We start from the raw sequence: 13,855 nt of genomic DNA, 5'->3' as shown, positions 1-13,855 counted from the left end.
AAAAAACTATGCGACCCAATTGTTTGGTACAGAGAAAAATCAGAAGCAAACTTCTTTGCCCAGTTGTCAAGATAGCATTACATAAGATAAGGATCTTATGGACAGGTGAGATGGAGAGCTTTTTGACAGTAAAACTGGGATTAATAATATGGCAACAAACTTGAAAGTTTATATTGATAGCACAATACTGACAACAGATGTTTGTTCTAGTAATAACACTGCCGATTTGTGAACTCCAAAAATTAGATGTCGACGTGTGACCAAGGTATATAAGACAACGTATTATTTTTACTTTCTCTAATTATATGATTTTCTCTGCCAAGACAACAACTGAGACTTTCAAATATCATGTAACCCAACAAAATATTTATGATTACTAACTCAATGGCTTCAACTCACTTTATGTAACCAGCTGAATTGCAAGGTTTCATTTTCTGCTCCTGAAAATTCTGGACAGTTGAGTAGGAAGGGCTCATTGGGTAACACCACAACTTCAGCAGGGGATAATTGTGTAAAACGAAGGTTTAAATCTGAGTCCTCAGATCCTGAAATATAATAAAGATGTAGAAAGATAATTTACAAATTCCGTATAACTCTTACCTATATTTGACAAAAAATAATGGTTCTTTAGTGCATTATCTTTATAATCCAAATTTTTATTAAAAATACTTCATTATATTTTTTATAAATAATTCTATAAATATTTTTTTAATCAAATATACTTTTTATGCTGTTCTTGTTCATTCACACAGAACAGTTACTAAATACTTTTTATTATTGTCTATGTACAATTATTTTCCTACTAACTAACACTGCCTATCAAAGATTTGAAGTAAGAAAACACTAAACACACTACTATTACTACTTTTTTTTCTTTTAACTTGGCTTTTGCATAAAAATGTCAAATAGAACTTGAACAAATAGTTTACTCAGAACAATATTTAAAATTGGCTTCTTCAATTTTTAAAATAATAACAAACATGACATCTAATGTTTAAAACATGTCTGGTCAAATTTTATTAGCTTATTCTTATCAACAAAGTAACTTTTTAATTTACCTTACATATGACTGTTTACTTTCCTCAGGGAGTTGTGTTCTTTAGTGAATAGAGCAAACACCACGTAATTTTTAAAAAATCCCTTTATGAATCTCTACTCTAGTTTAAGTACAATTTACTGTTTACATCTATTTAGCATTATTTTTATGATAAATATTAATAAGTTGCATAGGCATAAGCAGCCAAATGGTACAACAATATCCTAGGAAAGATATTTTTATGAATATAGTGATGTAGAAGGAAACAGTTTTCTGTTCATAAATGTTCATTATATACAAGTTTTGCTAAGCTCCATCACTTATATGTATAGAAATTTTGTCTGTCAGTAATTGTACAAAAGTGATCATCTTGAAAACTATGATGAAACAAATAATTCACATAATTGTGTTCTGTAACTTCCTTAATTTCATAACTATTTAGTACAAAAATTAATAATTGTTATTATTAACAGCACATATGATCACCTCAGTCTAATTATTATATATAACAAAAAAGGTTGTTAATTGATAATTAGACTTAGGTGGTCTTGCAGCCTACTAATAATGACAGTGTTTGATATCTAATCACCACAACCTTACTTTAATAATACTGCCATTTCAGTTTTTAATCTAATACCAAATTGTATTTATTACAATATATTTTCAGTCAGTAAAAACTCATGTAAGTGTTAGAAACGTGTTAGCTGACAGACCCTAATTTCACGTTCTGTTCCAAGTTCCTTTCAGTATCCACCACCGTTATGTTCTTTACCAATGATATATAATTGAATAGTGTATGTTTTATTTCCCAGCCTACATACTTCTCCAGCAAAACCCACAATTAAAGGAGCTAGCTAATCTGATATAAAATCTTATAAACTATCATTGTTATAATTCCAAACCAGAGATATGCAAAGCATATGCAATGAGTTACTTTATATATATTTTTTAACAATGTATTACAGGCTTAGACAAATCCCGGGCGACTAAATATTTCATCGTGGCGCCTAATATTTTCTCCTAGTTTATTCGTGCGTAGAGCTGCGCTAAATATGACTCGAATCTAGAACAGTTCTGGACTCTTGGAAGTCTGGAACTATTTTCGCATTTTTTGAGTCCTAATCGAACTTTGTTTTTAGGATTGTAATGGCAGAATCAGCAGTTCTTCATGTTTTTTCAGGGATGAAGCACTGCAGTTGTACAATACGTTACTAATTTCCCGCCATTTTATTTTCTACTTCCTATTAATTCAACCAATCATATTATCAATTGGTTGTTGATATCATGTGATCATTAGCATGCATTCGTTGCTGTGAAAGTAAATAAATATATACTAATGCCTCGATTATCCGCACTGGTTCAAGGAAAGCAAAATATTGTGGTTAACAGAAACAACGGATAATCGAGGCACTAGTGTATCTCACTAGTTAGTCCATTCTTTAATCTAAATAAAATTATTCAATATATTTAAGTTCCTTGCTTTGTTTAATAACATTATCATGAAAAATGATAAGAGTCGCCATAATCGTAATAACAAAAGCCAAGTGTCTGTCGGTCACACTTGATTTCTCCGAATTTCGTGAGTTACACAAGTCTAATTCCACTTTTTCTCCTACAAAACTTCCTCTTTTGATTGCCCATTCCTGTTTTAGTTGAATTTAATCACTAATAGCTCCTGTGATTGTTTGTTTTTGAATTTCGCGCACAGCTACACAAGGGCCATCTACGCTAGCCGTCCCTAATTTAGCAGTGTAAGACTAGAGGGAAGGCAGCTAGTCATCACCACCCACCGCCAACTATTGGGCTACTAGGATTGACCGTCACATTATAACGCCCCCACGGCTGAAAGGGCGAGCATGTTTGGTGTGACGGGGATTCGAACCCGCGACCCGCAGATTGCGAGTCGAGCGCCCTAACCACCTGGCCATGCCGGGCCATCAACGCCTGTGAAAAGATAAGTTAAAAATCAGCGTAAGTCTATGCTTGGGAATTATTACGAAAAAGCATTTGTTAAAACAGACTGAATATACCAATTATGTAGGGAAGAGGACAATGTGTAACTGAGCGACACTCCAACACAACCTGAACATACACATGTGGTTAAAGGACGCCCATCGTACAGCATAGAACAGCGGACAACTGAAGTTGATTGAAAACTTTAAGAAATCTTAATGTACATTTTGTGTGTTTTTGTATATTATGTTTTTAATCACTAATCAAATAAAGTTAATTAAGCTACAAATATATTTTATTCCTGTCTTAACAGCTAAAAATAAAAGAGGCAAGGCTTGAACCGGCCGACTTACGATTTGAACACACGCCAGATCCTGAACGCGAAAACCCTGGATATCATACAACACCTGAACTTTTGCAACCAAAATTAATTTCTGAGCAACAATTTTTCCGAAGTATGTAAATTATTGTCCAGAATTGTAATGGCACAATTAATTTTAGAAAATATGTGGAAAAGAAAAAAACCAGGGAAAATCGAGGATCGCGGATAATGAAGGCATTAGTGTAGTCCCCAATTCCCGGTACAAACAGCAGTGAAGTTAGGTTAGGCACACCTGACTCCTAGATCTGAAAATATTTGTCGGGCTTCATGCATTATATATATAAATTGAGACATTTGAGAAGCGTAGCTGATATGACTAAATCATTTGTCTCGTATGCAGTGCCACTTTTGTTTTTAAAAACAACTTCTAATCTCATAGGACAATATTTAATAATTGAATACTGCTATAATGAAAACATAAAATCAGAACATTTATCCGAAAAAAAAAGCAACTGAGGATATTTAAATCACATGATTAGTTGAATTTTGGCACAGCCACTTATGACAAAAACTGTCCTATAATCTACTTTAAAACCAAATAAAATATCGAAGTAATAATGTAAAAGTCATTCAAAAACCCTTTAACCAGATCTATTTTTTAGGCCTTTAAAACTGACGGTACATAGTTCACGTACCAATACCACAAAACCCCACTCCGCATAACCAGAGCTATTAATTAGGCCTTTTTTAATTGGAGCCATTTCAAGCCTTTGTCAAGCGAAATGTGTAAACAATATTCTAAATTAATGGTTTCAGTACATTCGTTGAAAAAAAGTTGTTAGTGTGCCATACGATAAAACTGACGGTACATAGTTCACGTACCAATACCACAAAACCCCACTCCGCATAACCAGAGCTATTAATTAGGCCTTTTTAATTGGAGCCATTTCAAGCCTTTGTCAAGCGAAATGTGTAAACAATATTCTAAATTAATGGTTTCAGTACACTCGTTGAAAAACAGTTGTTAGTGTGCCAGACTGCTGGTCCATGGTTCACGCACCAATGCCACAAAACCCCATTCCGCAACTTAGGCCATGGGTGCACTCTAACAGTGACAGTCAAATCCCACTATTAAAGAGTTGACCACAAGTGCTGTTGACTAGTTGTCTTTCCTCCAGCCCATAAATTCAAAATTAGGGACAGCACAGTTAGCCCTAGCATAGTTTTGCATGAATATCTAAAACAAACAAGTTACAAGCAAGTTCACACTTGGATGACCTAGTTGTGCAAAATGCAGAGTGGTACAAAAATGTTGGTCCTTATAAAGAGAAAATCAATGTGTTTTTGGACCATGGATTTACTAATAAATCCCTCAAACTAATCAGCTCATGCAATTAGAGGCAGAATACCGACACGAGTACAAACTACCCTCAATTTCTGAAATAAATAATTATGAGATCCATCTGTTTACTAAACAGAAATAGCAGAAGCAAATATATTTGCCTTTTTTCAGGACAAAACTGCACCACAAGATAAAAAATGTTATAAATCGCGCACAGCAGGACGGAGAAGATTTTGCCATTAATAAAACCCGTAATGAAAGTGAGCCCAGTAATATGGCAGCAAACTAGGAAATTTGAAATGATAGCACCATAATGCCAAATGAAAAATGTTGAGGTGTGGCTAAGGTATACAGGGATGTTTTACTGAATGCATTATAGAGATGTAGGGAAACTTAAGCACTTCAGAAGCAGTCATTTCATTGAAAACACAACCACATAGTATTAATGTATTGTTCGGAACAGACCAGCAAATTTGAACAATGTATCATTGCTCTGTAATATATACAAGATAACCGGTAAACTTCCTACTATGCATATCTCATATAAGTTTTAACAGTACAATTTATTAATTATAGAACCCCAGTAGGTAATAATCCCCCCTATACATTTTGTTAATAAAAATATTTTATTTTTGTTTATATTAGCATAAATATATGTGTTTTGAAGGCAAAACAACATATAATGTCTTCTTCTTGTTGTTGTTTTTTTTTCAAATATACTCCAATCTACTTCTCTATCTAGCACTTTCTGGTCACAGATATTTCTCTGAAAAAAGTAATTATCACCTTGGCCGAGGGTTCCATGTTTGGGAGATGTTATCTCTCCGACCAAAATGCAGTGGCGTTTTATTGGGGGGCATAAGGAGCTCATATGGGAGGGCAGTGCTCTCCAATATAAGGCTGCCACGTACGCCATCACGTTTGACGCCCTGCTAACATTAAGTTTGTTAATGTATTCTTGATATTTTACACCAATCTACAACCAGCAAAAGTATCACAGAATCAAACAAAATAGCGCAATAAATCAATTTTAAAAGTTAATCGAAACATATAAAAAAAAGTTTTTTTTCGCGAATCGTTTGTTAAATTCTAGTTTTAACATATATACGTTACAGTTCTTTAAAAAAATAGAGGAATAAACTACAACAGTGGTTTTAAAAATTTTTTTCGCGGACCACCTTGGTTTTTTTTATCTCGGTGAATCACAATAGGATCCATACACTATGCTGCCACTTCCTTTCCATAATTATGCAACCTTTCCACGAACCACCTGAAGGGTCCCAGCACACCACAGATTGAGAACCACTTCACTGAAGCACACCATCAAACACGTTATCGAACCTTAACTTAGGCATTTCATCCGAATAATCTGTTAAAATTCACCCCACAAACTACAAAAAAGACATACCGGGTCTAAGAACTGCATAACTGACATACAACTTAACAGTACATAGAAGCAAAGAAGAAGAAAAAAGGAGCACTGTAATAGAACAAAAACATTAGTAAAAACTTAGTCTCTGTGGAGTCAATTGTTACAGCTTGTGCTATTCCAATCTGTCGTTTAAACAGAAAACGAAACCACATAAATGTAACCAAAAATAACTCAGCGTATTGTTGACAGTGTTGTGAATATTTTAACTGATTAATGAACACCTTGTAAACCAGAACTGTTTGTTTAGCTTCTAAGTAAGAAATATAAAACGTCTAAAACATGATAACCCGCGCTGTCTCTATGTGCAGAAGGCACGGGGTTAAAAAGTTTAAAACCGGTTACAATTCATTGTAGCCTTTAGGCGTTGGTGCTTACGTCAAGATGGGTCTTTCTTGCTTATGCAGGTAGCTTTATATTCAACATACACGTAGCCAGCTAGCTATAGGAAAGCAACAAACGAAGGTAGGTTAAGAAGAGTTTTGTGCAGAATAACGCTACAATAAAACATTCATTGCCTTGAACATTTATCCAGTGAATAAGGTACAGGCTTTATTGATTTTTTTTAAATATGATTTAAGACTGTTATTTTTATTTAAAATGTTTGAGACACTGCAAGAAATTCAGGCATATACCATAGAAGCGGAAAATATATATTCTAGAATAATCATAATGTGAAATAATATTGAAGAGGTGAGAAAAGGTACTAAAAGTTCTGATTGTATAGTTTAACAATTACTATTAGGTGATTAATTTACGGATTTAAATGAAATTAGCAAAAGGGAGTTTTACTAGTACCATTTGAGAATCAGAAGTATGTACGTATATGTGTGTATATATAAATAAAGGTACTAAGGACTGTTTAAAGCTTTAAAGATATGATCACAGGCATAAAACACATTAAAATATCTGAAACAAAAACACTGCTCGTGAGCAACAACAGTAACAAAAAACAAGTGAAAGGGTGGAGCCACGTTAATACACCAACCTATTCGGTTGCATAGATCACCACATTGTTTACACTCAGACGTCAAGCAAGAAGTATAGCACAAGTGTTACATGTTCTATTGTTTGGTGGGTTATTTTAAATTATTTGGTGAAAATAATGCAAAGTCCAGTCAATGTAAGTATAACGAACTAACTTGTTTTTTCTAAAATGTTTCTACGGCAGGCTACGCTAACACAAATTGTAGGCCTAAAGACACAAACAACTTTTCGACACTAGTTCCACAACTAAATGTAGGCCTAACCTCAAATACAACGTTTCAATATGAACTGTGAGATGTACGCCCAAGTAATATAGCTTTCACAGATAAGCAAATAAACAAACACGTAACTCACTGAATAACAGAACAAACCCGATAACTTCTCATTAAATACTTGATTAAATACATTAAATACTGAATGAACTCGTATTTATAACTGATATGCACGTCTGGATCTTAGTTCAATTTACTAGATTTTAACCTCATTCACTCTCTAACTAAAATCAAAATTAAAAAACTGAAATATAGCTTTCAACAATACAAACACTTTTGTGAGATCCATAAACAAAATTAGGTTTGGTCCAAAGCACGATAAAAAATATACTAGATGTACTTCCGCGGGTTCCCTGAAAGTGTTCAGAATAAATAAAAATCAAAATAAAAATGTCATGTTGTGTTGTAGTCTTCAGAGTGCATAATTCTTCTCCTGATTCAAAGCATGCGCACGTTTTACTGAAATTACAGCAGTATAAGTTGCAAAATCCCTTATGTGACGTCATTTAAGTGTCTACAAACTGACTGACAGACAAAACGCTACTTTATCGTAGTGCGAGTGGCTAAAACTGGTGACCTTTTAAGGCGGCCTTCGGCCCCCTTTCGGGGAAATAATTAATACTAACATCCGATCAGAGAAAGTAGCCTACTTACAGCAAAACTAAAAAAAAATCCAACTGGTAATGAGTATAACTAACTAGATACACTTTTCTTACGATCTTACTTAACAAATGAAGATACGTTATTTCATCCGTTGGGTACCCTCACTGCTAACAATATTTTCGGTCGTAAACCCAAATAATATTTCACAGGGTTCGGCCAGCTTAGGTGATTTAGGTTAGTCCTAAGCCTTAAAATCCATATACCAAGTTAACAATACAAAATAATACCTTTAATAAAAGTATATTAATAAAAAGTAATAAAACTAGATCTTTTAAACATTCTCACCAGTGCCATTAATGAAAATAAGCTAAAGAAATAAGTATAACTTACTTAGGGAACGCACAAACACTAGTTGTTGGCTTAAAGTATTGTTGAATATTTAAAGTTTGTTGAATAAACTAACATCAGTATAGCTGTGTCTAGGCAAAACGTTTCACTACCTCCCATAAAACGTGTAGTGAAAACCCATTACACCTAACATCTGGGATAAAATGTTACAACTCATGTTACTGTTTACGTGTGGAGTCAAGTAGCAGGGTATTACCAATAGCACAGCCATAAGGTAACGTTTATGAAGATTATCACACAATTACCCATTCTCCGTTGCGGGGTTCAAACACCCTTCATGATCCACAGAGGCCCCAGTGTACCGATCAAGCTTCTCAAACTATCCCAAAGGGTTCTGGATTCTTCCTCTAAATCAAACCCGTCAACAAACCGCCCATGATATCTGGGCACATGTACCACGTTTGCTCCTGCTAACTTGTGAGTGAGGTACGATATATTTTTAAGTATGGCGTCCCCGAAATCCAGAAAAGAGCCAGGAATACAAAATCGGACGCCAGATTCGGAGTCAGCGACCCTTAAAACCTACTCCTACGCCCCACCATGCCTGAGCTACTTTCTGGGTGCGTTTTAGCCCATTTATTACGGGGCTATGTCACGTAGATAAGGGAATTCCGAATTCGTCAGCAAAGTTTGGTCCTGTTCACTCCCAAACTGTGAGAGGAGTTCGCGGAAAAACAAAGTCACAAACACAAACAGCGTGACTATGTATAGGATACAAAATATTTAATAAAATGAAAATCTGAATCGTACAATAAATGGCTAGAATGATGGTGAAAGTTTTAAAAAGATTGTGATATTCTGTAAAATTTCTAAACCCATAATTACAACAACGAATATTATTAAATTCCCCTACAAAACTGGATGAGTTTTGTGCTTAACATGCAATAACTAATCTTTTTACAAGCCGAAAAATTCACACACAAATGGAAAGATTTTATAAAACATTTTTTACAGTAAATATAATGGAACAACTCTTCTAAGAATTTATTAATGAAAGTAAATATGAATATATTATATCAACCACATTACATCTGCCATCTCCAATGCCGACGAGGTCTTTCGCCTTTCGCCTAATACCAGGGCTCATCAGTACAGATATTACGGTATGTTGAACATTAGTTCCGCCAAGCGTCATTACATCACATATCCTGGGATAGTGTTTTTGGTTTCGCTTTTGATTGCACGATGCGATCAAAATGTTGCTAATGAGAGGATTTCAATTTATTAAGTTCATTCATTTCATGTTATTGCGACTTGTCCATGTACGAAATACAATTAGAAAGGAGGGAGTAAGAGGGGAAGGGGAAACCAATCTCATTTCATCTCTTGATCCAGCTAATTTTATTCACAACACATATGTTGATTGTTCTTTGAAAATAACAAATAATTTATAGGAGAAAAAAAAAGACTGCTACTTGTTGCAAAAACTTCAAAATACAGTTATAATCAGACATGATATTTGTAAAACTGCTGCAACAGAGGGCATTAATTTCTCTATTCTTCTTCCGCAAATGAACGAAACAAATAATTTCTTTCACTATTTACAAACCTTTTATATCATTTTCTCTTATTTTTCACAAGACCTATTGATACTTTTTAAGGTCCTTTAAATCTGGAATGAAAAATCTAGCTATATTTTTATTGTCGGTTTGTTCCCTTAGCTTTTCAGGTCGATTAATAAATTTATTAAAAGAACAAAACCGCACTGTTATTAAATCCAGAATGAAGCAATGCCAAAATAATTTACGGCATGTTAATGTATATGAAGTTTTCTCATAAATCTACTTGAAAAAAGAAGTAAAATTAATTAACAACAATGAAACTAAACAGTAATATTACGTTACGAGTTCAACCACGTATACTTTTCCCTTGTGATTGACGTTCCCTATGATAGGCTTCCACGTCTGTAGTATACGTACGTATCAGAACAGGACCTGCTTTGGAACATAAATGTATTCACAACAACGACTATGCTATGTTCATTTTTGTCTTCATCTACTAAATATAATATTCGGGTGCTGTAAAATTATACCATGAAAAACTGAAGTTTTTTCTTCACTGAAATAGTTTCAATTACCTACCTTCTTATAAAACAATGTTAATTGTCCTCAAGACCTTAATATTATTTTAATTTCATGTAGAAATATGTATCAAAAAACGATAGCGACAGTGAAATTTGTAATCAGCTAAACGGCTCACACTACGGTTCTGCCCACGCTAATGTTTCTCTTGTTTTTCTACCCATTTTAGACTACTCCTGGTTGGGGGTCTTATCTTTTTGTGGCACCGAGTGTATTTTTGATAAATGATTCAGATCTTAATTTTTTTGTTTGTAGTGAAACAATGGGCTATCTGTACTCTGCCCACCACGGGTATCGAAGCCCGATTTATAGCGTTGTAAGTCTCCATGATCTCTATAACGCTAACGACCTTAGACCTAGTTCAACAAGAAAGTTAGTTCGTCTTATCTTTTGCCTTGACAGTTTAATTTCTCTTCATCACAAACAGAACCTTATTAAGCGTTTCACTCTTTATTTATAATATTTATATACGAGAGTTTCAATGGAAATGTACCTTCTTGCGAGGCATCAACAAAATAACAGTCACACAGCTTATTTAAAACAGCGTATCTTAAAAATTAACTTCTAACAAAAATGTAAACCACAATTTTTTAATCCATCTTAATACCAACATCAGCTTTCCAGCAGAAAAAAAAAAGTTTGAAAAATTCAGACAGATATTCGTTTCGTCTTTCTGGTGAGCCATGTTTAGGTATAAAAACTGTATATATGACAAAATTAGACCTCACTGTGTTAATCGCTTGTCTACAGCTTCACGTGTGATTATTAAACAGGCACGCATAAAAGCAAGAAATACTAATGCCATCTTGACTTAAGCGCTGATGAACATCTGGGGGTTATTGCTAAAATGGGCTTAAATTTTTAATTAATCACCAGTATCTTTGCTGATCGTCTAAACTGAGGAAGCATGGAGTTGCTACGTTGTTTTACACGCCATAGACCTTTTTAAACTTCTATCTTCGGCAGTTTTTTTAGTTTTCACGAAACAAAACCTTTACTTTAAGCAGTTCTTAAAGGTCTTTAAAAAAAGAATTCGAGTAAAAGATTATCCATTTTTAACACTATACCCTATATTTAGAAAAATTTCGTTTTGACTATATAAACCATTTCTGGTGCTACTCAAGTAGTCCCCGAGTGGCACAGCGGCATGTCTGCCTACTTACAACGCTAGAAACCGGGTTCCTATACCCGTGATGGGCAGATAACACAGACAGCCCATTGTGTAGCTTTGTGCTTAACTTTAAACAAACTACTCAAGTAAAATTAAATTTAACCCTAAATTAATATATTGTAAACTTACTCATACAAACAGTTTGAATCATCTGTTCACCTTAGAACGTAGAAAATTACTAAGAATTTTCAGGAAGTAGTCAAAAAATATACACCAGTACTAGAAATTATCAATGCGTAAAATAGTTAATAATGAAAAATAATATGTAAGTAATTACCACTTGAATCCACGAGTAAAATCAACTGATAAACATCACCTAAATAATTGCATTGTAAATTAACATATATTATATGGGTGTCCGCAGGAAACGCAAGAATGGGGCACTCCCCCCCCCCCCTCGGAAATGAGAAACAATTCTTTTTCTTTATTCATTCAGCATATGTATATGAATTTTTTATTCAATTCACAATTTCACACTGCTCTCCCCCCCCCCCGGAAAAATTTCTGCGGATGCCCACGCATATAAAAAAAAACATGTCTGCCTTCACTAGTTACGGTCAAAGTCAAGTTAAAATAATCAGATCAGTTAAACTATACAAGGGCAAAAACCGACAGACCAGAAATAAGGCAACTAGACAACTATTAAGATACCCCCGAAAATTGATTTACGTGTCCAGTACCACAGAAATAAGTTGGGAAATGACAGTGCTGATCTCGAACCCATCGCTACACTATCACAATTTGGTTATAAAACCTACTGGCCTAAATCTTGATAAAAATCACGTAAACTGCGGATTTTTTTCACATTCCTCTTAATTTCTCCAAATTCAGAGGCGTGTACATATATACGTGTAAATATACCATTTTTCATTAGTGGAAAATTTAAACATCTGCTGATAAGCATACTTCGGTATTATTAATTGGTAGTATTCATTATTTTCATTCTGATAAGCTTGATCAGTAGCTAGTTGTAGTTTCTTCTAAAGAAATATTAACACAGAGATTTTATAAAAATGTGTGTATTGCGCAAGTTCTGATGTAGAATCTCGCTACACTAATATTATTTCAGAAGAGACTAATCTCGCTATACTAATATTATTTCAGAAGAGACTTAATCTCGCTATACTAATATTATTTCAGAAGAGACTTAATCTCGCTATACTAATATTATTTTAGAAGAGACTTAATCTCGCTATACTAATATTATTTCAGAAGATATTTAATCTCACTATACTAATATTATTTTATAAGAGACTTAATCTCGCTATACTAGTATTATTTCAGAAGATATTTAATCTCACTATACTAATATTATTTTATAAGAGACTTAATCTCGCTATACTAATATTATTTCAGAAGAGACTTAATCTCGCTATACTAATATTATTTCAGAAGATATTTAATCTCACTATACTAATATTATTTCAGAAGAGACTTAATCTCGCTACACTAATATTATTTCAGAAGAGACTAATCTCGCTATACTAATATTATTTTAGAAGAGACTTAATCTCGCTATACTAATATTTCAGAAGAGACTTAATCTCGCTATACTAATATTATTTTAGAAGATATTTAATCTCACTATACTAATATTATTTTAGAAGAGACTTAATCTCGCTATACTAATATTATTTCAAGAGAGACTTAATCTCACTATACTAATATTATTTCAGAAGATATTTAATCTCACTATACTAATATTATTTTAGAAGAGACTTAATCTCGCTATACCAATAATAATTTTAGAAGAGACTTAATCTCGCTATACTAATATTATTTAATATTAACGGCTAGGTAACTTTTTTCGTAAAGCTTATCTACAAATAGATTTAAGTCATTCTTAAATATGAATAAAGATTACAAAATATCACCATTGATAACACTTAATGTTGTTGATACATTTAAATATCTAAGATGCAATTTTAGGTATAATGGATGGTTTAAAGCACGTGAGTAAACATGCAAATATGCTGGCTGGGAAAAAGTTAGCATAAGAGATAACTTACTAGTAAATGTGGTAATACACTGGACAGCGTTTAAACTTCTCTCAAAGTGTAATAACGAGAGAAGTCTAGGCATTACAGAACGTAAACAAACATTTCACACTTTCGACTACGTTGACTAATCAATATATATATATATATATATATAAACCAAGTGTTGGTCGGTCGGTCAGTCAATCGGTCACACTCGTATTTCTACCGAAATTCTTAAGTTACACAAGTCCAATTCCTACTTTTTCTCTGCT

General features: G+C 33.6%; 1 protein-coding gene across 1 annotated transcript in view; it reads right to left on the bottom strand.

The window, feature by feature from the left end:
* Positions 1-13,855, bottom strand: part of LOC106465393 (protogenin-like) — a 178,450-nt gene that overhangs the window by 131,815 nt on the left and 32,780 nt on the right. The window contains exon 2 of the mRNA XM_022393285.1: positions 400-545. Within this exon, the coding sequence (XP_022248993.1) occupies positions 400-545 (146 nt within the window). The remainder of the gene's footprint in view (positions 1-399; positions 546-13,855) is intronic.

This window comes from Limulus polyphemus, unplaced genomic scaffold (genome assembly GCF_000517525.1).
Source record: "Limulus polyphemus unplaced genomic scaffold, Limulus_polyphemus-2.1.2 Scaffold1930, whole genome shotgun sequence".
NCBI classification, from domain to species: domain Eukaryota; kingdom Metazoa; phylum Arthropoda; class Merostomata; order Xiphosura; family Limulidae; genus Limulus; species Limulus polyphemus.
This window is presented reverse-complemented; position numbering and strand designations above follow the sequence as displayed.